Source organism: Schistocerca gregaria, chromosome 5 (genome assembly GCF_023897955.1).
Source record: "Schistocerca gregaria isolate iqSchGreg1 chromosome 5, iqSchGreg1.2, whole genome shotgun sequence".
NCBI classification, from domain to species: domain Eukaryota; kingdom Metazoa; phylum Arthropoda; class Insecta; order Orthoptera; family Acrididae; genus Schistocerca; species Schistocerca gregaria.
Window position 1 is genome coordinate 42595932 of NC_064924.1, and position 26651 is coordinate 42622582.

The 26651-nt window shown below is 43.2% G+C and overlaps 1 protein-coding gene across 1 annotated transcript in view; it reads right to left on the minus strand.

The window, feature by feature from the left end:
* Window positions 1–3225: 3225 nt before the first annotated feature.
* The window catches only part of LOC126273215 (meiotic recombination protein SPO11-like), a 111016-nt gene continuing 87590 nt past the window's right edge, over window positions 3226–26651 (minus strand). Inside the window, exon 5 of the mRNA XM_049976758.1 lies at window positions 3226–3345. Within this exon, the coding sequence (XP_049832715.1) occupies window positions 3226–3345 (120 nt within the window). The remainder of the gene's footprint in view (window positions 3346–26651) is intronic.

A 26651-nucleotide genomic window follows, 5' to 3' on the forward strand; every position in this document is an offset into this window, starting at 1 on the left:
AGACCTTCTTTAATAAGCAGAAGATGTTATTAGAACTGACCGAAATTTGTTGTCAAATTAAGGTTCAAAATTGCCCTGAGCACTGTGGGACTTAACAGCTGTGGTCATCAGCCCCTAGAACTTATAACCATTTACACCTAACTAACCTAAGGACAACACACACATCCATGCCCAAGGCAGGATTTGATTCTGCGGCCGTATCGGTCAAATTAAGGAATAAGTGCAAATGTATAATGAAGTTTCTGAAACATGTAATACTCCTAACCTACAAACACTAACATAAATACGTGATTTTTGTCGTATCAGTTGATTGGGAGCGATGCCGGCTACGGCCTACCAGCCAGTGGGGATTGTGATCGCTGCACTTAAATACAACCACGAACACGCAATCATTTTCAGTTAATGAAGAATGTTACTCATCTGAACGAACAGAAGATAAATTAATTTTGAAAAGTGAATCGAGTAACAGGGGATTTCACAACATGATCAAGCCGAGAAATGACCATTATTCAACGAAGCACGTGCATTTTCATTGGCTCTGAGCACTATGGGACTTAACATCTTAGGTCATCAGTCCCCTCGAACTTAGAACTACTTAAACCTAACTAAGGACATCACACAACACCCAGCCATCACGAGGCAGAGAAAGTACCTGACCCCGCCGGGAATCGAACCCGGGAACCCGGGCGTGGGAAGCGAGAACGCTACCGCACGACCACGAGATGCGGGCGCATTTTCATTAAACAGAGGTATATTTTAGAGCCATTTTCATCGTCTAGCATTACATGTTATACAGAGCAGCAAAGCAAACTGCCAATTTCATTTGCCAAAGCATCACTCCGGTAGCTTCTTGCCATCGCTTAGAGGCTGCTCCATCTTTTGCTCGTTCATCACTGTTGATTCTGTCTCCACTATTTCAGTAGAACGCTAAGTACCTTTATTTGCTGGCTATGTAGATCTAGTCCTTTTATTTTGTGTGATTCCAGTGGTACACTTACTTTTCATAAAGGTCGCCAGCGAAAGTGTCGGCAACGTGATTCTCCGGGAAGGCATCAAAAAAGCAATCCAGAGTCACTGCACGATCCAAAATTTCTGGAGGTCCGCTACGGATGACGCAGAAACTCTCGACACAGCTAATGTGTACGAGACGTACTGTCAGTGTCATACCGCCTGCGAAGAGAACACCGGAATACCTGCAAGCAACCGCGAACGAGAACACGTAGATTGCGTTCAATTGGGGAAGTGCAATACATCGAAGAGAGAAGAACGCCAACGCCTATGAAGTTTCGAGAAGCTTGAAAGCTTGCAAGACAGTCGTGGATACGCACACGTGAAGGAGGTCGAAGGTAATACATTACTCAGGAAATGTACACTGGGGGCAGATGTGAGAATCCCGCACTGCCGGCCTGGGCAAGATCCTAGCGGAGTTGGTTTACTGCTACCTTCCATCGACGTGTTATGAATACTCAGATATCTGTGCCATGTACATAACCGAGATAAATGCTTGTACAGAGTGTCGTTTATGTTTTTATGGATGTAGGGACACTGGATGGCAGTGCATAACGTACTCCTCTCGAACAGAACCATATAGACCGCAATATTAAAGTCTCCATCTGACGGACGGATTTCTCAACAGTGCCACATGCCCTTACTTCGTAAGACTAAGCGAAGATGTTCCGAATTTAATCTGGAGCAGAGGCGCCAAGTGTGCTGATCGGGAACTGTAAGTCATCACCTCTACTCTCCTTGTAGGCTAAATACTAATGATGAAAATTTCTTCCACCACAAGAATTCGAATTTGCTACCCTACAGCCGAACGCCACCACCATCTAGGTGTGCGTTAACGATATCGATTACACAGGCGGGAAAAAGTGATATACTGCTACGGTTGCAGGTTCGAATCCTGCCTCGGGAATGGATGTGTGTGATGTCCTTAGGTTAGTTAGGTTTAAGTAGTTCTAAGTTGTAGGGGACTGATGACCATAGATCTTAAGTCCCATAGTGATCAGAGCCATTTGAACCATTTTTTGAAAAAGTGATAGAGGCGATTGAAATCTTGAAGCAGCCATACATCATCACACAGAGGGGGCTATAGGATCAAGACGTTCTAGCTGTCATTGATCATGGTATAAGTGGTGGCAAGTAATCGCTGCGCAGCGATCCCATAGGGCATTGTCGTTACCGTTTGACAAGCCAAAACTGCCCGACGTGTCTTCGTGACCAGCAACGGGAAAACAGGGTTCTTTCACGTTTCTAGCCGATTCAAAATCAGGTACCAATTATCATCGAAATTAAAGAATAGGTTCCAAAGTCGGGTACCAATTACCATCGAAATTAAAGAATAGTTTTCAAAGTACAAGTATCCCTCCGTCTATTCTATGAAACATCAGTCATATTCTAGGCCAAATAAAAACTGAGGAATATCAGTGCAATGCGCCCGAAATGTCGGTTATTTAAGTATTCTTTATTACGACGAAGCAGCGCACACAGAAGGAATTTAATTAGTTTTGTGTTTAAGTTCTCAAATTTACGAGTTTACCTGCGCAATTTCTTCATGATGAACATCCATGATTATAAACTTTAGGTTAAAGCAGGTGATCATAAATTTTGGACTGTTGAGTGGAGTTATTATAGTTCGACCAATAATGAACATAATTATATACAAAATTACATTAAAGTCTCCGATATTAATAACCAATGAGTTGTCATTTTCAAGAAGTTCATTGGATTTGTTAGTATCTGGTTTCCATATCTAGTTTCCACGTTACACGTAGTTAAACCACCAAGTAACTTCTGAACACATTAAGTATTATTAAGACTTGCGTATATCAAAAGTTAGGAACTGCCGCTTGCCAAAACATTCCGAAAGCTCAAACAGGAAACTAACAAATACAGCTGAACTAATGGGCTGAAAAGGTACAAAACCAATCTTTCCTTGGTAACATTACGTTGCGATTGAAGCAAAATATAGACAAAGTGCGACAAAATGCTTGGTGGGATGGAAAACTGATAATACGTTCAGGAAATAAGTTCCGAATTAGAAGTGATTTGTTTACATTTACGTACAAAAAGAATACCAGATTGCAAATATTTAAATAGGCAATTTTATTAATGGACTTCAGTAATTACAAAACGATCAGTTGAACAGTATAGAGCACATTGTACACTGAATGCTGTAAGACTGATGTTACCTGAACACTCAACACGTTCGCAAAAAACACGAACTCAGACGATATCGCGACACCGGATCTTGTTGGGCAAGTACCCACGAACCAGGTATTCCCGAGACAGGCCTGCTACTGCCTCGATTTCCGCTTTGTGGTCGTCAGTCAGCAACGTCTGCACCTAGAGTATTCACGCAGTGACAGTTGCCATGTGATCTTCCCACCAAGAGATACACAGTTAAAACAGTAAATTCATTCATAAGTACAGCCAACATTATTACAAAGGATTTGTATGTAGTGTCATTTTTACTTTTTTAGTATTACATTTTTTTGTACACACATGTTCATAACAAAGTTATTCAGTAATCTCAAAAACTGCAGGTACACTATTTATTTGACATTGTTTCACCGGTCACGGAGCGTGCGAATACGTACACACATACCCCCCGCCCCCGCCCCCCACACACACACTGACTCATTAATTTATACAATTTTTACACATATTTACTTTATGTTCTGTAAATAATCTTGGTATGTGCAGAGTTGCACGATTCACAAACATTTACAAAACGTTCGCGGACTGTCACATGGGACGACACTACAAGCACACAGATTGGGTAAACCAACTCCGTCCGCGAGTTGGGAAGGTCGGGAGAGGGAGTGAAAGGAATGGAAGGGGTGGCGACAGGAAGAGCATCCGGCTACCCTATATCCCTAACTTTGCTAAATTCATAAAGTAGCATGCCAACCCCTTGAAGGTACGGATATACGGTCGCAAAAATACGAGGTTCCGCGTACGGGATCGCCAAAAAATGATTCCATAGCTAAGAAAAAATATTTATAGAAATAGTACGTAGTTATAAGGTATTTTCGGTAACAAACTGGTTACAAGACATGACATGATGATGACACTTACTTTCCTGATATCTTTGTTTGTTCATTCTACTTCAGGTATCATCAAATAATCATCCCTAAAATCTTTTGTCTTTCTTATACAGTCTACGGAATTATTGCTTACATTTAATATCCACAATTATTTTCTCTCTCTAAAAATAATTTAGAGCTGTTTGTTGTTTCTATTGTCAAATTTAGTATACTGCGTGCTGAACAGTTGCAGACAGCCTAGAAAATTTCATTTATTTTTTCTACCTGGAATTCTGGTACTTCATCTGTGATTATCATCATAAAATATCACCATCTAACAGAAAATTTCCTCCTGTCTAGAAAGTCACTGGGGTAACAAAAACAATATTGGTCCTACAATGCTACCCATATGAAAGCTCAGGTAACAGTAAAAATAGATGTGCGCTATACAGAGTGTACTGACAATACTTGGCAATGGATCCAGAGATGCCTAGTTTCGAAGTTACGTCGCGGGTAAGAAATCACTTGAAGCAACTACTGACACCTCTTCACGTCCTGTACTTTATGGGTGTGCGACAACATTTCATACATAGAGTTCAAAGTGCTTACACCTGCACGCAGCCTACGGCTCGCCACTACAGAGTTGCAGAGGTCCTCGAATTCACATGCGTTGTGCGCATCCTCCTTTTTCTTCCAGGGTAAGTCAATTATTAGCTGAAAGTAGTTATAAAATTTTATTGTAATCAAATAGCAAACTTACAAGAACATCATTTTTCGATATCGTCTCCTTGCGTTTCAACGCACTTGGTCCATCGTTGTACAAGCTTCCTGCTCTGAGCACTATGGGACTTAACATCTGTGGTCATCAGTCCCCTAGAACTTAGAACTACTTAAACCTAACTAACCTAAGGACATCACACACATCCATGCCCGAGGCAGGATTCGAACCTGCGACCGTAGCAGTCGCACGGTTCCGGACTGAGCGCCTAGAACCGCGAGACCACCGCGGCCGGCTAAGCTTCCTGCTGCCCTCACAAAAGAAAGTTCTCGGTTGAGCTGCGAGCCAGGAATGCACCGCTTCTTGCACTGCTTCGTCCGAGGCAAATCGACAGCCGCTAATGCCTGTTTGAGTGGACCAGACAAGTGATAGTCAGAAGGGGCAAGAACGGGACTACATGGAAGATGATCCAGTAATTCAAATTTGAGTTTCTGGAGCGTTTCAGTAGCGTGGTCTGCAGTATGTGGACGGGCATTGTCGTGCAACAGCACAATTGCTTTTGACAGCAATCCTCGGCGTTTGTTTCGAATTGTAGGCTTTAGCCTGGCAGTAAGCATCTCACTGTAACGTACACTGTTTATTATTGTGCCCCTTTCCCCATAATGTTCCACTACTGGACCTTGTGTGTCCCAAAAATCCGTAAGCATCAGTTTTCCCGCGGACTTGAACTTTTTCTTGCACGGCGAATTTGGATGTTTCCATTCCATACTCTGCCGTTTACTCTCCGACTCGTAATGATCGATCCATGTTTCGTTACCAGTAATGATCCTTTCTAAGAAGTTGTCCCCTTCGTTACCATAGCGATCTAAATGTTTTTTACAGATGTCCACGTGCATTTGTTTATGGAACTCTGTGAGTTGTTTTGGGACCCATCTTGCACAAACTTTATGAAACCCAAGTCTGTTGTGGACGATTTCGTAGGCAGAACCGTGGGTATTTTGCAGACGATATGTTACTTCGTCAATAGTTAATCGTCTGTCTAAGAGAATGATTTCACGTGAACGCTCAATGGTTTCTTAATTTGTCGCGGTAAACGGTCGTCCGGCTCCTTCATCGTGCGTTAACACTTGAGCGACCATTTCGGAATTTTTCAATCCTGTACTGTACCGAAAGTCTTCGATGAATTTCGGCCCCTGATACGCCTTCCGACCACAAAAACCGGATCACATGAACGCTGCTCTTCTTTGGTGCATTTTGTGCAAATAGAAAGAGGAGCAGCCATGATTAATATCACGCAGCGATAACGAAACTAACCTTGCAGCTTGAAAATTGCGAAGATATAACAACAAAGAAACAAAGCATCCATCATCAACGTTAAACGACAGTACTACCAAAATAAACAAAAATATAACTAAATTGCGGATAATAATTGACTTACTCTCGTACAACTCGCCCAAGATGATGTGCTTCATCATTGACACATCTGACGTTAATCGTCTACTTGACATAACCGCCATGGAAAGAAGCGTAGTGGTTTGACGTAAGGTGAGACCAGAGGTGTAGAACTTGGTTCACTTTGCCTATCCACTGACCACGGTAATGAACACTGCGGTATGCTTATGCAGGAATACCGAAATGTGCAGGGTGTCATCATGCATGAAGCCATTCATATAGCGGTTACTAAATTTGCAAAAAGCTATCGACGTACACACACAAGAAAATACGAGGAGACTTCAAAAAGTAAGTTACACATGTCCTGTGCTAGTACCATTATGTACCATGAGTGACGCATTGTTGGAAGAGTAAATATTCTGGGTTTCCTGCAGACATGGTTCTGCTGCGGTATGGTTAACTGATGCATCACAGTATACGATTTAAATGGCGCAGCAAGTGGAAAAGTACTCCAAAACTGAATGAACTACGTCAGGCAGTGCTATACTTGCGGGAAATACTTCTAAACTACACACAGATTCACAATGAAATTCTGGCGTGATATGGACCCAATGATGTGTCGCGTCCAGCCGAAACGAAATGATGCCGACAATTTGACCAGTGCCCCACAGACGTGGATGGTGAATGACGCTGATCGGGAAGGAAGCCCATCAGCTTCGATCACAGAAGCAACGTATGGGAACCGAGGAACTGATTCGCAGCGATCGCTGATTTCTCTGCTATGAGGACGTTCACACAGCGGTTCACGAATGTTTCCAAGAGAAGGAATGGATTTCTATCAACGAGGTCCGCCTGGTTAGCTGGGTAGTAACGTGCTCGCCTCCCATGCAAGCGGGCCCGGGTTCTATTCTCTGCCGGGTTGGAGATCTTCTCCGCTCATCACTGGCGCCAAGTCGCCCAACGTGGCGCCGACTGACCGACTGAAATAAGACTTGCACTTGGTTTCACTCAGTGGACGTCCAGTTCCGGTACTTGCATGCAAATTTGAGGCTTCATCGCCAATGAACATCAGGCAACAAGGGAGCACGAATCAGACTCCTGCTGTGGAGGCCCATAAGCGACAACGTTCGCTGAACTATCGTTAAAGGAGACACTGTTGGTAGTCCCTTGGTTCGCTTGGGCGGTCAGTTGCTCTATTCGCCAGTACACATCTTCGCGGCCGTCGTTCTCCTCGCCGGCCAGTGTGGCCGTGCGCTTCTAGGCGCTTCAGTCTGGAACCGCGTGACCGCTACGGTCGCAGGGCATTGATGTGTGTGATGTCCTTAGGTTAGTTAGGTTTAAGTAGTTCTAAGTTCTAGGGGACTGATGACCACAGATGTTAAGTCCCATAGTGCTCAGAGCCATTTTTTCGTTCTCCTCTGCCCATGGTGAACCACAGTTGCCTAGGAGCCGGTTTTGGATAGCTCCGTTTTGCAAAGCACGGTGTAATTCAACCATGGCGGAACGCGAACAGTTTACAAACTTAGCGATTTCGGAATTGCTTCCATCCTTGGCCCGAAAGCCAATGATCTGGGCCTTTTGGACGTCACATAAATTGCTCCGTTTCCGCATTAGGACTGTTTTCCGCGTTCCTCCGACCCTTTTATATATTCTCCATTGTTAGGGCTGACAACTGCCATTGCATGTTGACATCGAACATAGATATCTAAGTGACTGAGGGGTATAAAATCAGTCAAACTCACAAAGACCACTGGCCCTGATAAGTTAACAATACGAATCTACATGGAGTGTACGAAATAATTTGCTCCTCTTCTAGCACCAGTCTATTGTAGGTCGCCAGAGGAACGACACATTCCAGATGAGTGGAAAAATGTGCATGTCGTTTCCGTTTTCAACAAGGATCGACGAACAAACGCATACACTTACAAGCTTTTATCGCCGATGTCAGTGTTGTAGAATTTTAGTATGTGTCTTATGCTCTTGTATCATGACTTCACTGGAGACTGAAAGACTTAAAAGTACTGTGGGTATTATAAGAGCAGTACTGTTCTAAACATACTGGGTGAAAATTAATAAAAGCGGCAAACTGCAGGTACGGATTCCTAACTGGAAATGGGGAAAAAGATTGTGTTGCATGCTGTGTGACTGACGCAGCATACTTTAAGCAGCAGAATGGTCCGGTATTCATGTCGTGAACAAGCCGAGATGGTGCTTGTGTACGGCCAAGCAGAAGGAAACGGTCGAGAGGCAGCACGGTTGTACGCCGCGCGGTCTAGGGTGCTTGTTACGGTTCGCGCGGCTCCGACGTCGTAGGTTCGCGTCCTCCCTCGGGCATATGTGTGTGTGTGTGTGTGTGTGTGTGTGTGTGTGTGTGTGTGTGTGTGTGTGTTGTCCTTAGCGTAAGTTAGTTTAAGTTAGACTAATTAGTGTGTAAGCCTAGGGACCGATGAGCTCAGCAGTTTGGTCCCATAGAACCTTAACACAAATTTTCAATTCCAGCACGGCTATACCGGAACAAGTACCGTCACAGACACCTCCCATGTGACACAACATTTCAAATCTTTTTTGGGTGTCTGTGTAATCATGGGTCCATTCACACAGATGAATGTGCAGGGACGCGGCGGACTGTGCGTACGGCAGATTTGGAGGACGGGGTTGTGCCTTCCGACCGTTTCCATCTCCTTGGCCGCTCAAGAGCACCATCCCGGCTTACACCCGACATGAATACCGGACCATGCTTACGGTACACTCCGTCAATCATACAACCCGTGAGACACAAGAAACACACAGTGCGTAGTCAGAGGAACTTCCGTCAGCGCCCTCTACTGTGGCAACGATGTATTTCCCGGCACATGTTCATTGGATCTTTGTTTTGCCATTTCCAGTCAGTAATCCGTCCTTGCAGTTTATCGGATTTATTAGTGTTCATCCTGGGTGTAAATTGCCTACATGATTTCGTCGGGGACTCGATGAAGCTGTTACATACACAGAAGTCGCAACCCTAGAAAATTATAGCGAAATGCAGAAACACTTGTAGATGATCGACGCTTGGTGCAGCGATTGGCAGGTGACACTCAACAAAAGCAAATGCAACGTATTGCATATAAATAGGCGGAAACACCTGTTACTATATGATTACACGATTCCCAAACAGTTGCTAGAAGCTGTCACATCCATTATACATCCGGTAGTGTGCATACGAAGCTATTTCAAGAGAACTACTACATGACACTAGTAGCAGAAAGCGCATATACTGAGATTCACTGGAAGCATACATAGGAAGAGAAGTTCACTCATGAAGCAGGTAGCTGACAAAACCTTCGTTCGATAGACACTTGAGCATTGCTCTTCAACCAGAGAGCTTCACCAGGTAAGACGTACAGGAGAAATTGAGAAGACCCAAAGAAGTGTAGGGAAGTGACAATGATACACAAAATACCTCTCGACGCACACCATAAGATGGCTGTCGGTGTTTGGATGTACATGTTACTGTAGCCTAGATAAATTTCGTTCGGCACATCAGTTGCAAAGTTGCTATGGTTGTTTGTTGACAGTCTGCCGAAATATATGCATGTAGAATGCATACAACGTTTTGAGTCACAGTTTTCGTATTTTAAAATCTAAAATTACTATACAGTGTGTATAATTTAGTTCCTTTGCCTGCAGAAGAACGTTTCTAGCACGGCCCCTAGATGTTCATAAGAAAAATGGTGTCCATTTATATTTATATAAGTTTATGGCATCCAGAAACTATGTCCTGTTTTTATACTTTTGATAAATGATTTTGTTCTTTTTTATGTTCGGAACGAAACTCACTTCGCACCATAACGAACGGTTACAACTCGGCATACTTCAACACTTAGGCTTTCTCTTCGAGGGATGTCACATTAGACACGTAACACGCACTGACACATTTAACTCAGTAGTGACAGCCAGTGGAATCAAGCACCAGATACACATGAATTATACACCGAGTTCACAAAAGTCCTGGGGTACCTCTTAATATCGTATCGGACGTCCTTTCACCCAGCGTAGTGCAGCAACTCGACGTCACATGGACTTAACAAGTCTTTGGAACTTCCCTGCAGAAATACTGGGCTATGCTGCATCTACAGCCGTCCATAACTCCGGAAGTGTTGCCGGTGCAGGATTTTGTGCACGAAATGTTTGATGAGATTCATGTCGGGCGATCTGGGTGGCCAAATCATTGGCTCGAATTATTCGAGAATGTTCTTCAAACCAGTCGTGAACAATTTTGGCCCGAGGACATGGCCGATTGTCCTCCATAAACATTTCATCGTTGTTTGGGGACATGAAATCCATGAATGGCTGCAAATTGTTCAAATGGCTTTTGAGCACTGTGGGACTTAACTTCTGAGGTCATCAGACCCCTGGACTTAGAACTACTTAAACCTAACCAACCTAAGGGCATCACACACATCCATGCCGGAGGCAGGATTCGAACCTGCGACCGTAGCAGCACCGCGGTTCCGGACTGAAGCGCCTAGAATCGCTCGGCCACAACGGCCGGCGCTGCAAATTGTCTCCAAGTACCCTAACATAACGGTTTACGGTCAACGATAGGTTCAGTTGTACCAGAGGACCCAGTCCATTACACGTAAAAAAGTGCACACCATTATGGAGCCATCAAAAGCTTCACAGTGCTCTGTTGACAATTTGTGTCCATGGCATCGAGGGATTTGCGCCACAATCGAACCTTACCATCAGCTCATAACTGAAATCTGGACTCAGCGCAGCAGGTCATGGTTTCCCAATAGTCTAGGGTCTAACCGATATGGTCACGAGCCCAGGAGAGGTGCTGCAGGCTATGGCGTGCTGTTAGCAAAGACAGTCCTTCGATCATCTGCTGCCATAGCCCATTAACGCCAAATTTCGCAGCAGTGTCCTCACGAATACGTTCGTTGTACGTCCCACATTAATTTCTGCAGTTAATTTACGTAATGTTAAGCAGGTGACAACTCTACGCAAACGCCGCTGCTCTCGGTCGTTAAGTGAAGGCCGTCGACCACAGCGTTTTCCGGGGTGAGCGGTAGTGCCCGAAATTTGATATTTATGTCACACTAATGACATTGTAGAAATCGGAACATTGATTACCATTTCACGTTCAAAGTCTGTTAATTCCCACCGTGCGGCCGTAATCAAGTAGGAAATCTTTTCACATGGAACACAGGAGTACATATGACAGCTCTACCAATGCACTGCTCTTTCACACCTTGAGTGTATTACCGGTACCTGTACATGCGCTCATCACTATCGCATAACTTTGGTCACCTCAGTGTACGTGTGGCTTTTAAGGTGATATCTTTATTAGTTTTGAATGTAGAACAAAAAAATACAGCATTACGAGCAGAAGTTCCAATTTTCAGAACAGGTAAGAAAGGTTGGAAAACGAAGAAAGTTCAAGTTGCAAATAAAAGAAGGAGCCCCACCATGATACTGCTTTACACAGCCATGTAATCGACAGGTAGCGTACAGAGCAATGGGCGCGCTCCTGAGGAGCGCGGCAGATGCAGACGCAGCCAGCCCGCTGCCCGCGCCAGCCTCAGCCTGCCGCTATTGATTGCCCCCAGCCCTGGCCTGCCCTGGACAGCGACGCTCTGCCGCTGCCGCTGCCGTTGCCGCTGCCCGGACGCTGCACGCTCCGCGACGGCCAGCCCTCGGCTAATGCTGGTTGATCAACACGACGATGGCCAGATCTCAGCTCTCTGCTCATGCTTTAAAACCATGGCCAGTCCTCAGCTCTCTGCTGATGCTTTAAAACCATGGCCAGTCGACAGCTCTCTTCTGGTGGACTAACTCTACAGCCAACTCTAAGACCTCTGCTGGTGGACTAACACTGCAGTCGTCTCTCTGCTCTCGGATGACGGACAAACACTGAAGTCATCGCTCATCTCTTTGATACTGAAGGAAGACTTCAGAAAGCTAATGCCACTTTGGTAGAGGACAAACACTGCAGACAGCTTTCAGTTCTTTGCTGGTGGACTAACACAAAAAACCAGCCCTCAACTCTGTAACAATGGACGACAACGACAACTGGCTCTCAGCTGGTCAGGTAACACTGCAGCCAGCTCTCAACTCTTTGCTGGTGCACTGTCACAGCAGCCAGCACTCTGTTCTTGGCTGGTACCCTGGCACTAAAACCAGCTTCCACTTCTCTGATGATGGGTGTCAACTACAAACAGCTCTAAGCACTCTGTGGGTGGACTAATACTAAAGCCAGCTCTCACCTTTTTGCTGGTGAACTATCACTAAACACAGCTCTCAGCTCTCTGACAACGGATGGAAACTAAAGCCAACTTTGGACTCTACAGCCAGTTCTTAGATCTTTGCTGGTGGACTAACACTAAAGTCAGCTCGCACCTCTCTGACGATGGACGACAACTGTAACCAGCTCTAAGCTTCCTGACAATGGATTAACACTACAGCCAGCTCTCAGGTCTTTGCTAGTAGGCTAACGCTACAATTTGCTCTTAGTTCTTTGCTGGTAAATTAACACTAATATCAGCTCTCTGATGATAAACAACTACAACCAGCTCTCTGGTGCTATATTATCGCTACAGCCAGCTCTCATCTTTTTGCTGCTGGATCATTACTACAGCCAACTCACAGGTCTCTGCTAGTGGACTAATGGTACAGCTAGCTGTCAGCAGTCTGCTAGTGGGTTAACACTACAATCAGATAGCATCTATCTGCTTGTGGACTAATACTGAAGCCATCTCTCAGCTATCCTAAGCTACATTTACTGGGTCAAGAAAAAAAAGTACAAAAAGCTACAAGAAATCCTCAAGAGTATAAATAATGAATTAACAGCAACAAACATTTTAATATTTGCAGAGTTTGGCCAGACATGGAATTTCTTAAGCAAATGAAGGAGCAGGTTCAGTTTCCACCTTGTATTAACGAGCTGTTTTAGTTAAAACATTCCTGAGTTGTCAGTAGCTTGTCCACTACTTGTCCAGACATGACATATCCTACACATTAAAACAGAGTTGAGTGGAGGGTAGCGAACAGCTATGGCTGTAAGAACACCTCCACTCTATGACGTGTATTGTTGGTAAGTCCCCTAAACGGAAAAACAGCATGTACGGCGAGGTACGTTTGTAAATGCGAAAATGTCTACGACGTACAGGTGTCCATGAAGTCCCGCTACCATTTCAAAAAATTAAAACTTCGTTTGCCGTAAAACGCTTAGCAGCTTTTCCTTTGTCCTTTGTTGCAGATTTGACTTAAAAATGTCGTGTTACTAGAGCCTCCCGACGGATAGACCGTTCGCCGGGTGCATGTGTTTCGATGTGACGCCACTTCGGCGACTTGGGTGTCGATAGGGCTGAGATGATGATGACTAGGACAACACAACACCCACTCCCTGAGCGAAGAAAATCTCCGACCCAGCCCGGAATCGAAACCGGGCCGGACAGATTTGACTTGAGGTGCATCAAAACTGCGGCATATCGGGAGAAGGCGATATGTGTCATTTGGTATACAAAATGTAAACATATAATAACGGTGCTGCAGAATTATCGACACCTGTATGGTACGGCACAATCGGGAAAAACAATCGTAATGAGCTTTAAAGAAATAGGCAGTCCTTAAGGTGGACGCTCCCTTGTGTGTCAAGCACGTGCTGACAGAGTGCGACTGCATTCCTATGCAACTCTCCAGAAGACAATTTCTTCGTGCATTACGCGAATTGAAGGAAGCAGTACAAACTGTCCATAAAGTGTTACATAAGAGGGGCAATGTGCAAGTAATTTAAGGCTCAAGCACTGTAGCCAAACAGTCCTCCTTCCAAGAATGTACTCACGTGTTCAACGGTCGCCTCTATAAATGCTAACAATGACTACCCGAAAAAGTGCCTTATGCAGATGAAGCAAAGTTCCACATTTTTGGACATGTGATTCCGCTCCTAAAACCCACAGAGCACATGTGACCACATCCGTGACAGCCCGAAGCTTAATGTTTGGTGTGGCGTGATGTACGATTTGATAATAGGTCCATTTTTCTTTGCAGAGGAAATCATACCATAAAATGTTTACCTGGACGTGCTCGAAAAGTTCCTGCTACTACAGATCGAAGACTTGCAACTGTCGATCATTTTCCATCACGATGGTGCATCACCATATTGAAGTTTGAACGTGCAGAGTGTGCTGAATGACACATTTCTTCAGATGTGTATGGGTCACGATGGTGCCATCGCTTGTCTGCCGTGCTCGCCCTATATCATACCATTAGACAAGTTTACGTCCAGGATTGCGTGTAGTATACAACGCCAGTCAAATGACACTGCTACCTTTCGTGCGCGATGCAATGAAGCAATCATAACTGTTGATGCTGCAATGATGACCCGTACATGGACAGAACACGAATACCGCGTTGATGTTCTACGAACAGTGAGTAAGGCATACATGGAAATTCTGGCCTAACACAGAAAAACATCGCTGCTAAACGTTTTACAACAAACCAAGATGTTCTCTCTCTAATAGCTTCCAAGTTGATTTTTTGAAATGGTAGCGAGAATTTTTAGATGATACGTAATTAGAGTAAATGATGATTTTATTATAATTAATCATTTGGCGATACCATATCAGATAACACAAGGAGCATGTCTCGTGGTTCATAGGTACCATTGCAAAGATAAGGGCGGCTAGTAATCGAATTCAGGCTATGAGAAAGAATACCAATAGCCCTACGATCTCATGGCCCAATAATGGAAGAGTGGAGGGATCTGGACGTAGCAGAGCAGCATACTTTGTGGAAATTAATCTCACGCTTACTGACCTGACACTATGCGATGTAGAGACAGTAAAATAATGCTGCGCCCGACAGTGTGGTCAGTCTGCTACATAAAATGTAAGTGGACTACTCACACTCATAAAATAATAGTGTGAGCGCTTTTGTCATTGTTAAAACAGTACGAGTGTAGGGAGACAAGGCAATAGATTATCGCACTGTACCTTCTGAGGCAGTGATCAAGTCGACACGAAAAGTACAATTAACGCAAATAACATATCGTAAACAGCTGTACTATGAGCATGACACAAATAGCTTAATTAATAGTAGTAACGGTTAATGCTGTTAGGACAATGATTACTGCAACCACCTGTCCTATTACCGCTGCAACTACAACTACAATTACTGTAGAAGGCCATATAGATGCTACCACCTTCAATTTACAGCATTAATATTGACCTCGCTTATCTGCGCCAACCCTAGCTGATATCTCAGATCTCTTGTGGTTGGTGCAGAAAGTTTTGAATGGCCTAGAATTCTACAGAACTCTGTTTTTGGCGAAAACGACAGATCTATCTCCTTCTTCTACGAGTTGTTCATATCCTCGACGAAAATGCGTTGAAGATGTACTTGGGGTTGTCATCCCATTGCGAAAGGTGTCCTACACCGCACTTAATACGTGGAGTCAGCGGGGCAAGTTCTTATTGCACAGTAGGGAGACTGCAGTATAATTGACTTCAACGTACGGCAACGGCAGGAACCTCATTATTTACATATGGGTCCTGGTCGTCGTAACACAAGTCGATAGCTCGAAAGGGGATATGACATCCACAGTCTCGTGCGGAAATATTTATTTACACGTCAGGTTCCGTAGGACCATATTGAGGAGCAAATCTCCGATGTCATGGAACGTGTCAATACATGAAATTACAACATAAAAGTAATAACAGATAAAAATAAATGTCCATGAACCTGGAAAAAGACAGTCCATATGTTTAAGTAAACGCTATCAGCAATACAACAAGAATCAGCTTAATTTTTCAAGGAACTACTCGACAGAATAGAAGGAGTGACCCATGAAGAAATTCTTTAGTTTCGATTTGAAAGCGCGTTGATTATTGTTAAGATTTTTGAATTCAAGTGGCAGCTTCATGAAAATGGATGCAGCAGTATACTGCACACCTTTCTATAGAAGAGTTAAGGAAGTCCGATCCAAATGCAAGTTTGATTTCTGCCGAGTATTAACCGAGTGAAAGCAGCTTATTCTTGGGAATAAACTAATATTGGTAACAAGAAACGACAATACGGAATATACATATTGAGATGCCAATGTCAAAATACCCAGACTCATGAACAGAGATCGACAAGAGGTTCGTGAACTCACACCACTTATAGGCCTAACCGCCCGTTTCTGATCCAAAAACATCCTTTTAGAATGGGAAGAGTTACCCAAAATATAATACCATACGGCATAAGCGAATGAAAATAAGTAAAGTAGACTAATTTTCGTGTCGAACGATTACTCACTTCTGATACCATTCGAATAGGTAAAATGGTAGTATTAAGTCTTTGAATAAGATCCTGAACATGGGCTTTCCACGACAGCTTACTATCTATCTGAACACCTAGAAATTTGAACTGTTCAGTTTCACTAATAATATGCCCGTTCTGTGAAATTAAAACATCAGGTTTTGTTGAATTGTGTGTTGTTGTTGTTGTTGTGGTCTTCAGTCCTGAGACTGGTTTGATGCAGCTCTCCATACTACTCCATCCTGTGCAAGCTTCTTCATCTCCCAGTATCTACTGCAGCCTACATCCTTCCGAATCTGCTTAGTGTGCTCATCTCTTGGACTCCCCCTACGATTTTTACCCTCCACTCCAGTACTAAATTGGTTATCCTATGATGCCTCAGAACGTGTCCTACCAACCGATCCCTTCTTCTAGTCAAGTTGTGCCACAAACTCCTCTTTTCCCCAATTCTACTCAATACCTCCTCATTAGTTATGTGATATACCCATCTAATCTTATGCATTCTTCTGTAGCACCACATTTCGAAAGCCTCTATTCTCTTTTTGTTTAAACTACTTATCGTCCACGTTTCACTTCCATACATGGCTACACTCCATACAAATACTTTCATAAACGACTTCCTAACACTTAAATCAATACTCGATGTTAACTAATTTCTCTTCTTCAGAAACGCTTTCCTTGCCATTGCCAGTTTTCATTTTATATCCTCTCTACTTCGACCATCATCAGTTATTTTGCTCCTCAAATAGCAAAACTCCTCTACTACTTTAAGTGTCTCATTTCCTAATCTAATTCCCTCAGCATCACCCGACTTAATTCGACTACATTCCATTATCCTTGTTTTGCTTTTGTTGATATTCATCTTCTACCTTCCTTTCAAGACACTGTCCATTCCGTTCAACTGCTCTTCCAAGTCCTTTGCTGTTTATGACAGAATTACAATGTCATCGGCGAGCCTCAAAGTTTTTATTTCTTCTCCATGGATTTTAAAACCTACTCCGAACTTTTCTTTTGTTTTCTTTAGTGCTTGCTCAATATACAGATTGAATAGCATCGGGGATAGGCTACATCCTGTCTTACTCCCTTCCCAACCACTGCTTGCCTTTCATGTCCCTCGACTCTTATAACCGCCATCTGGTTTCTGTAGAAATTGTAAATAGCCTTTCGCTCCCTTTATTTTACCCCTGCCACCTTCAGAATTTGAAAGAGAGTATTCCTGTGTATTAGAAACTGTAAAAACTGAGTCTTACTGTGATTTAGCATTAGTTTATTTTTTACAAGCCATCATGAACTTAACTCATGTACTGCACCATTTGAAACCGAGCCAATGTTGCACACATCACACATCTTTTACTGCCAAGCTAGTGTCATCAGCAAACAGAAATATTTCTTAGTTACCTGTAATACTATAGGAAATATCATTTATAAAATAAGGAACAGTTGTGGCCACAACCCTGATTCCTGGGGCACCCCCCACGTGACAGTACCCCATCAGACCCCACATCACAGCCATTTTCAGCACTGTGAATAATAACCTTTTGCTGCCTGTTGCTAAAGTAAGAGGTGAACCAATTGTGAGGTACTCACCGTATTCCATAATGGTCCAACTTCTGGAGCAACATTTTGTGATCAACACAATGAAATGCCTTAGTTAAATCAAAAAGTATGCCAAGCGTTCGAAACCTTTTGTTTAGCCCCTTCCAGTACCTCACAGAGAAAAGAGAATGTAGCATTTTCAGTGGTTAAACGACTTCTAAAGCCGAACTGTACATTTGATAGGAATCCGTGTGATATAAAATGATGAATTATCCTTACATACACAGCCTTTTCAATAACTTTTCCAAACACTGGTGGCACAGAAATAGGTCTAAAATTATCTACATTATCCCTTTCTGCCTTTTTATAAAGCGGCTTTACTACTGAGTACTTTAATCGCTCAGGAAACTGACCATTCGTAAAGGAAAAATTAAAAATATGGCTAAATACAGGGCTAACATGTGCAGCACGGCACTTTAATATTCTGCTAGACACTCCATCATAACCATGCTAGTCCTTAGTCTTCAGTGATTTAATTATTAACTCAATCTCCCTCTTGTCTATATCACAGAGGTGTATTTCATACATCAATCCCGGAAGAAGATCGCCAAGAAAGTTATATGATTTCCTGTAGAAACTAAATTTTTATTTAATTCACCAGCAATGCTCAGAAAATGAATGTTAAATACTGTACATATATCTGATTTATCAGTAACAGAAATATTTTGACTGCGAGCTGACTTTATATCGTCGACCTTGTACTGCTGACCAGACACTTCCTTCACAACCGACCATAGGGTTTCAATTTTATCCTCTGAATTACCATATACTCTTTGCCTTCCTAATAACATATTAAGCGCCTTACAGTACTGTTTGTAATGGGTTACTGTAGCTTGATTGTGACTACTTCTAACATTTTGATATAATTCCCACTTTGTTCTGTATGATATCTTTATCCCACTAGTCAGCCACCCGATCTGCCCATTACTGCTAGTACCCTGTTTAGAATGTTCTAATGGAAAGAAACTCTCAAAGAGCATGAGAAATGTTTTAAGGACAGCATTGTATTTATCATCTATCTTATCGGCGCTATAAACATCGTCTGCCACTCTTGTTCCTTGACAAGCTTTAAAAAACTCTCTATTGCTGCTGGATTTACTTTCCTACATAGTTCGAAATTAAATATGACAGTTGTTTGAGTACAAAACCTTTTAGTGTTAAAAGTTGTGCATCATGCTCTAAAGGGTCATTCACGCTTTTACTAACAGAATGTCCATGTAGTAATGAAGAATGAATAAAAATATTGACTATGGCTGTGCTACTGTTCCCCCAAATACAATCTGCATCAGATCATATGAATTTAGGAGATCTACCAACATCCTATTTTTTTGCACCATCGTATACAAAATTTATATTGAAGTTACCACATAGAACTGGTTTCTGGTACTTCCTACAAAGTGAATCAAGAACCCTCTCTAGCTTGAGCAGGAATGCTCTGAAGTCGGAGTTGGGGACCTATAAACACCAACAATTAGAAATTTAGGTTAACTAAATTCAACTACCGCTGCACAAAATTCAAATATCTGTTCAGTGCACTGTCGTGATACGTCTATGGACACAAATGGAATACTGTTTTTTAGGTACATAGCCACTTCCCCACGCCGCAAGGAACTCCTTCAGAAACAGCCAGCTAATCTGTAGCCTGGTAAAGGAAGCCTCTGAATTGTCAAATTATTTCAATGATGCTCTGATATACCAATAATTTCAGAGTCAACATCTGTAAGCAGTTCACTAACTTTATCTCTAAGACCTCTTATATTTTGATGAAATATGCAAATTCCTTCTCTACTTGGAAACATTACATCCTTGGAAGGTGAGCCCTTAGCTAGAGGGACTTATTTTAAGCAGGTATACCTATCAGCTGACTTCAATCTAAAAGAGGTGCAGCTCTTACACCAACTACTACAGGAATCTTTCCATGAGTGACACCACCACCACCACCCACTACACTGTCACCTATAAGCTTAGCCAGCCTCCCCTTCCCATACCTATTGAAGTGCAGGCCATGCCTAGTGAAACCCAATCTACTGATAGACCCAACTGGCACGAATGAGATGTGACCCATGCTCTCTGCCATCAGCGGCCTCCCCCAGCCCCACGTTAACGCGCCTAACAGCCGCATTAAGGTGAGGCCGATCATGATGCTGAAACTGTTGCACGAAATGTACATTAGTGCCACCAGTTTGAGTAGCTATCTTAACCAGGTCCCCGACCCTATCAAGACTGTTCCCTGCTTCACCCACTATCACTACCTGATCCTCCTTTGTAAATTTCTTACGTAACTCCCCTACGCTGTCAGTCACCTGAGCCAACCCTGCACTACGCTTCACAATGCTGGTGACCTGGTACTCATTCCCCAAAACTTTCTGCAACTGCTGGTGCACACCTCTACCGTGGGAACTACCTAGCAGCAGAACCTCCTCCTTTCTGCTAGACTTTGCAACTAACTTAGGCCTCCTCATTGCTGAGGACTGCTACATGTTCCCTACATCTACAGCTACACGAGGTTCCTCTCCACTCAACTCTGACAGTTGGTCATATCTATTGCATTTACGCAAAGTAAAACTGTCTGAATACCTCCTCTTCGTAGCTGCCTTCTTGCTAACTGCCAGTTCCCCTTCCCCACCACCCTTCACCCTCCTCAACCTATCTAGTTCTTCATTTGCGCATTGTAAGTGCACCTGAAGGGCACAGATCTTACGCTTCTGCTCCTCTGTTAACTTATTTCTGCTACAGATTCTGAATTCCCAGTAGAGGATCTCACTAAAATGACCACTGGCTTCCCCACTAAATTCCCCCCAATGAAAATACTTTGAACAAATCCCATAGCGTAATCCACTACTCACAAACTTAACGACAGATCTCACACTTCTCACTCATGGTAAAATTTTACAGTTACTGAAAAAACTATAAGTCTGCGTTACCAAAGTTCAGTTACACCAGTAGAACTACTTAAGAACTAACAATAATGGTCTGGAAATTCTCTGCCTACTAAGAAAGCAACTACTCGTATTAATACTACTACACCACAGCTAATAGCTCTCGCCATCGACTTCCAGGAAGTTGAATTAACCAAATGTGTACAGGGCGAGGGAAAAAAATTTTCGCCCTCTCCGATAGTCTCTTGCAAATCTGAGGCCTTGCAAGCCTTGGCTTGCAGATTTTTTTTTTTTTTTTTAAGTTTGTAGGAACTGAGCTTGGGGACACAGGTGCTGCGTTGGTTTTTCATGATACGAGATTTCCACAGGACCACACTGAACGTACCTCATCAACATTTTATATTGGATCCCCGATATGCTCTCATACAAAGGGGAAAAATAGCCCGACAGATCTATTACATTTCAGAACGTACCATTTCAACTAATTCCTACTTAAAAGTAAATTTGCATTTAGTAGACTGGAACATGCGGCATTACTGACCCAATGACTTATCTTAGAAAATACTGAAGAAACGCATTTGTAGATTTAGAGGAAGCTTTTGCAACTTTAATGGAGCACACCCTCTGAAATTCTGAAGGTAGCGGGGATAATATATGGGGAGCGAAAACTTATCTACAACTTTTCAGAAACCAGATAATCAGTAAAGAGACATGAATGGGTGGCAGTTGTTGAGAAGAGCGTGAGACAGCGTTTGTTATCCCAGTACGTACACGCAACAAGTAGTAAATGAAGCTTCATTCTGGAACCGCGCGACCACTACGGTCACAGGCTCGAATCCTGCCTCGGGCATGGGTGTGTGTGATGTCCTTAGCTTAGTTTGGTTTAAGTAGTTCTAAGTCTAGGGGACTGATGACCTCAGATGTTAAGTCCCATAGTGCTCAGAGCCATTTGAACCATTTTTTGAAGCCATAGGGAATTTTTCTTGCATCAGTAAGGAGCATCGCGTCCATTGCCATGTGGATTTGCTTCTTTAATGTCTACGCCTTGTCGAGCACCACCGAACGACAATGAAGGATCTGGTTTTATTCTAAAGACATCGGCCCTGTTTTTAGGACGAAACGAACACTGTCTGCTGACAGGTAATTTTACCTGTGTGTTGGACCCGAAATATTGGGTTCCCCACTATACTATGCGCCAAAATTGTTTGCGATGTGGTACCTCCTGCTCTATTACACCTTGGAAGTCCAACACGACTGTTCTGGCCACACGTATCTTAAGAGCCATTTGGTAAGTCATTCTGACAGGATACATCTCTCCCCCGTATCTGCGATACGGGACGCCAAACGTTGCTGCTGGCCTTCTCCAACCACTACACTCACATCTGCACAGTCCTCCAACCGCCCCAATCTGTCCGGCACAACCGAGTGCCTTGGAAACTGAATACTTCTTACCTGCATAGCCCGGATTTGCCCTAGTATGTCACTGCGACATGGGCAGGCTGCAATCCCATCTACAGCTAGGTGTGGATGTGGTAAATGGATTGGGACAAATTAGCGATCCGAGAGACACTGATACGATACAAAAAGGACTTGGCAGAATGCAACACGCCAACTTCTACTACGTTGTTGTCCGAGATGGACGCAATTCTGCTAAGCATTTGGGGGGGGGGGGGGGGGGGAGGAAGCGATGAGCTCTAAGGCCATGTTCAATCACATCCCAGAATTGGAACTCGTCACTGTATTCCTCAAACCACTCCTTTTCACTCCTGGTCTTGTGACATGGTGCACTGTCATGTTGAAAAATGCCATTCCCATCAGGATATATGATTGTCATGAAGGGGTGTGCATGGTCTGCTCCTTGGCCTTGCACGAGCTCCGCTGGATCAATGAATGCACGCGTGGATGTTCCTCAGAACATAACGGAGCCGCCGGCAGCTTGTCTCCGTCATGCAGTACAAGTATCAAGGAACTGTTCCCCTGGAAGACGGCCCATTTGGACTTCCCATCGGCTTGATGGAGGAGATACTAGGTTTCATCAGACCATGCAACGCTATGCCACTAGGCCAACGCTCAGCGCCTATGGTCACGCGCCCATTTCAGTCGTAGTTGACGATTTTGTGGTGTTAACATTGACACATACATGGACCGTCGGCTGTGCAGACTCGTCGTTAGCAGTGTTTGGTGCACTGTGTGTTCAGACACACTTCCACTCTATCCAGCATTAAAGTCTGATGTTAGTTCTGTCACAGTTATCCGCCCGTCCTGTTCTACCAGTCTGCCCAGCCTACGACGTTCGACATCTCTAATGAAGGATGGCCGCCCACACCTATTACGTCTGAGTGTGGTTTCACCTTGGTATCGCCAAGTGTTGCAGACATCACAGCACTCCTCGAACACGGAAGTCATGCAATTTCCGAACAGATCGTGCCGAGCCTCCGGGCCATCACAATCTGTCCTCGGTCAAACTCCGATAGATCGCGCGCCTTCTTCGTTCTACACACGGACAGCACACTCACTAATACTACATGCATCAAGCGTTGGTCTGACTACCAGTCATTCCTCGCCAAGTGACGCTGCTATCGCCTGGACGGGTTTATGTCGATAGTAGGTCGGTGGTCATAATGTTCTGGCTGGTCAGGGTATATTTGTTCTCAATATTTCATTTGAAGAGGAGTATCCATATACCCCTGCCATGCTGAGGAACGCTGTTTGAACAAAGGGAAAGTGATTTCTCAAGTTTTTCGCCGCCACGCTGTGACTCAGTTTTTGGAGGACGAATCACGTCAGGTGCCACTTCTGCGTGACCCTGAATGGGTAGGTGATTTAGGGTTTTTCGCAGACATTACGGCTCTCCTAAATGGCGTAAGTCTTAAACTCCAAAAATAAGATAATGTCATCAACGATATGGGCCGGTAAAGTAAAAGCTTTCCAACATAAACTTCAGCTCCTCACAAGCAACCGTTCAGAGAAAAGCACGCAACACTTCTCTGAGCTAGGAAGCGATATATAAATTTTATCCTTAACAAGGCATCCGGATTTTTAACAGTGCGTTATTCAAAACGGTACTATGGTTTTGTTTGACAGCATCTGTGCGGGAAGGAGTGTGCCTTGAAAAATACGTCGAGTTGCTACAGGCCCTTGAAAATAAGTTTAGTGACCCGTTCCAGGTAATTCACCGGTGTATCACTAACAGCAAAATAAAGTCGATATTGTTAAATGTACAAGTGTTACAGTACATTAAAAACAATAGACTACTGTGCCTGGTTATTAGAACATATCACCTTTTAGTACTTTAGAGCAGCTTTAAACATTACTTTCATTTGTTAACATTTGGTTTTGTTTTATTACAGGCAATTACTAACTTGCACACAATACTTGATGTGTTAGTGAAGTCGTATTCGGCAACAACTGAAAGCGGGCATCCTGATTTACATTTCGAACTAATCAATTTTGAAACTTATGATCACAGAAACTAAATATTTTACATCAGCAACGGTTTGCTCGAATTCTACCAGAATGTGTCGAAGGAACAATTTTCTAAGCTGCACAGAGAAGCAACGAAGATTAATTATATGTTTGGTTCTTCATATGTACGTGAAAAGTTTTTTTTTGTTTTGTCTTGTACGAAAACTAGACAGTGTGAAGTTTTTCTGATTATAATTTAAAAAATGCTCTAAGAATTGCTGTCAGTCGATCCATTGTTCCAGATCTTAGTAGCATAACTACAAATAAAAAAAAGGAGAAAATAGAACAGATAATTTTCTACTGAAACAAATTTAAATTACTATTATTGCAGAGTGCATAAAAAAGCCTTGTCCGGTTTAAAAAATCATAACTATTATGTTATTTGAAATATGTGCGTCAACAACGCACTGTTGGAAAGAGCAAACTGTCGAGATTTACATGGTTCCCGCTAGGTAGCAGCAGTGTGCGCTCACTTCAATTCTGGTGAAAATGGTGTCAGGACACCAGAAAGCGTTTTCTATTCTATGTTTTGCGCAGAGCGAGTCAGTAATAACTTTTCAGCGTCACTTTCGTGCTGGGTATAGTGTGGATCCTCCTTCAGTACAGAGCATTAGACGATGCCATGAACAATTCCGAGAAACAGGTTGTTTGTGTAAAGGCAAATCGGCGGACTGTCCCGGCGTGTCTAAGGAGTCCACAGAAATCCGTTCACCGTGCACCTCGAGAGCCCAACATGCCCCCGATGTCCGTCTGGCGTGTGTTGCGTCGACGTTAATACATGAAACCATAGAAAATTCAGCTACTGCAAGCTCCTCGTGAATGTGACGAACCACAACGTGTGAAGTTCTGTAATTTAGTTCTTGGCAAGATGGATGGATGACAGTTTTCTTCCACGCTTAGTGTTTAGTGACGAGGCAACATTCTATTTAAATAGAAAGTTGAATCGTCATAATGTGAGAAAATGGGGTACGGAACAACCACATGAACTTATACAACATTAGAGGGACTCTCCATAATTTAATGTGTTTTTTCCAGTTTCAAGGGAAAAAGTGTATGGTCCATTTTTCTTCGCCGAGAACACTTTTACAGGAAGCATATATCTCGATGTGCTTGAGAACTTTCTTTTCCCACAGATCCGAACGACTTCATTTACCAACAGGATGGGACATCTGGAAGTGCGGGAATTTTTAAACCAAAGGATTACTCAACGATGGATCCGTCGCAATCGACCAAATGATTCAGCCTTACATTACTGGCCGCCAAGGTCGCCGGACCTGACTGTATGTGATTTCTTGTAGGGGTTTATAAAAGACTCTGTTTGTGTGTCTCCGTTACCATACCAACAACAATCAATGGACTCAGACATCGCGTAACAGGAGCTGTGGAATCGGTAACTCATGGGATGCTCCCTGCATTGCGGGAACAATCTGAATGCCGCATTCACATTTGCCGTGCATCTGAAGGGGGCATATTGAACACCTATGGAAAGGTATGAAAAAAACTTTTTGACTTTCCCCTTTCATCAAAAAAACAAATTTCATTATATATATATATATATGTATTATATGCAGAAATACAGACGTTCCAAATCGGATAACCCTGTATTTAAATTTCTTTTGCATCTATAATCTTGTCCTACCAATTTAAGCTCTCCCCCACAAAGTGCATAACTAAATGGCAATAACGAAGAAAACAGAGGTGAAGTTTCAGAAAAGGTAGAGAGAGCCGTAGCGAGCGAGACAAGCGTAAGGACAGAGAGGGAGAGAGAGACAGCGGTATTGCGTGAAATTCAGGAGACAGCGAAGGCGTCCTCTGCACTCTGCACTGCGCGATGCGCTGGTGCTAACATCCTGAAAGGCCCTGGTGTTTTATTTATCTTTTTCGTGCAACCTCAGACAGCTTCCTATACATATTGAATCACGCACAACATATACAGGGTGATCAAAAAGTGTGTATAAATTTGAAAACTTAATAAACCACGGAATAATGTAGATAGATAGGTAAAAAGTGACACACACGCTTGGAATGACATGGGGTTTTATTAGAACCAAAAAAATACAAATGTTCAAAAAATGTCCGACAGATGGCGCTTCATCTGATCAGAATAGCAATAATTATCATAACAAAGTAAGACAAAGCAAAGATGATGTTCTTTACAGGAAATGCTCAATATGTCCACCATCATTCGTTAACAGTAGCTGTAGTCGAGGAATAATGTTGTGAACAGCACTGTAAAGCATGTCCGGAGTTATGGTGAGGCATTGGCATCGGATGTTGTCTTTCAGCATCCCT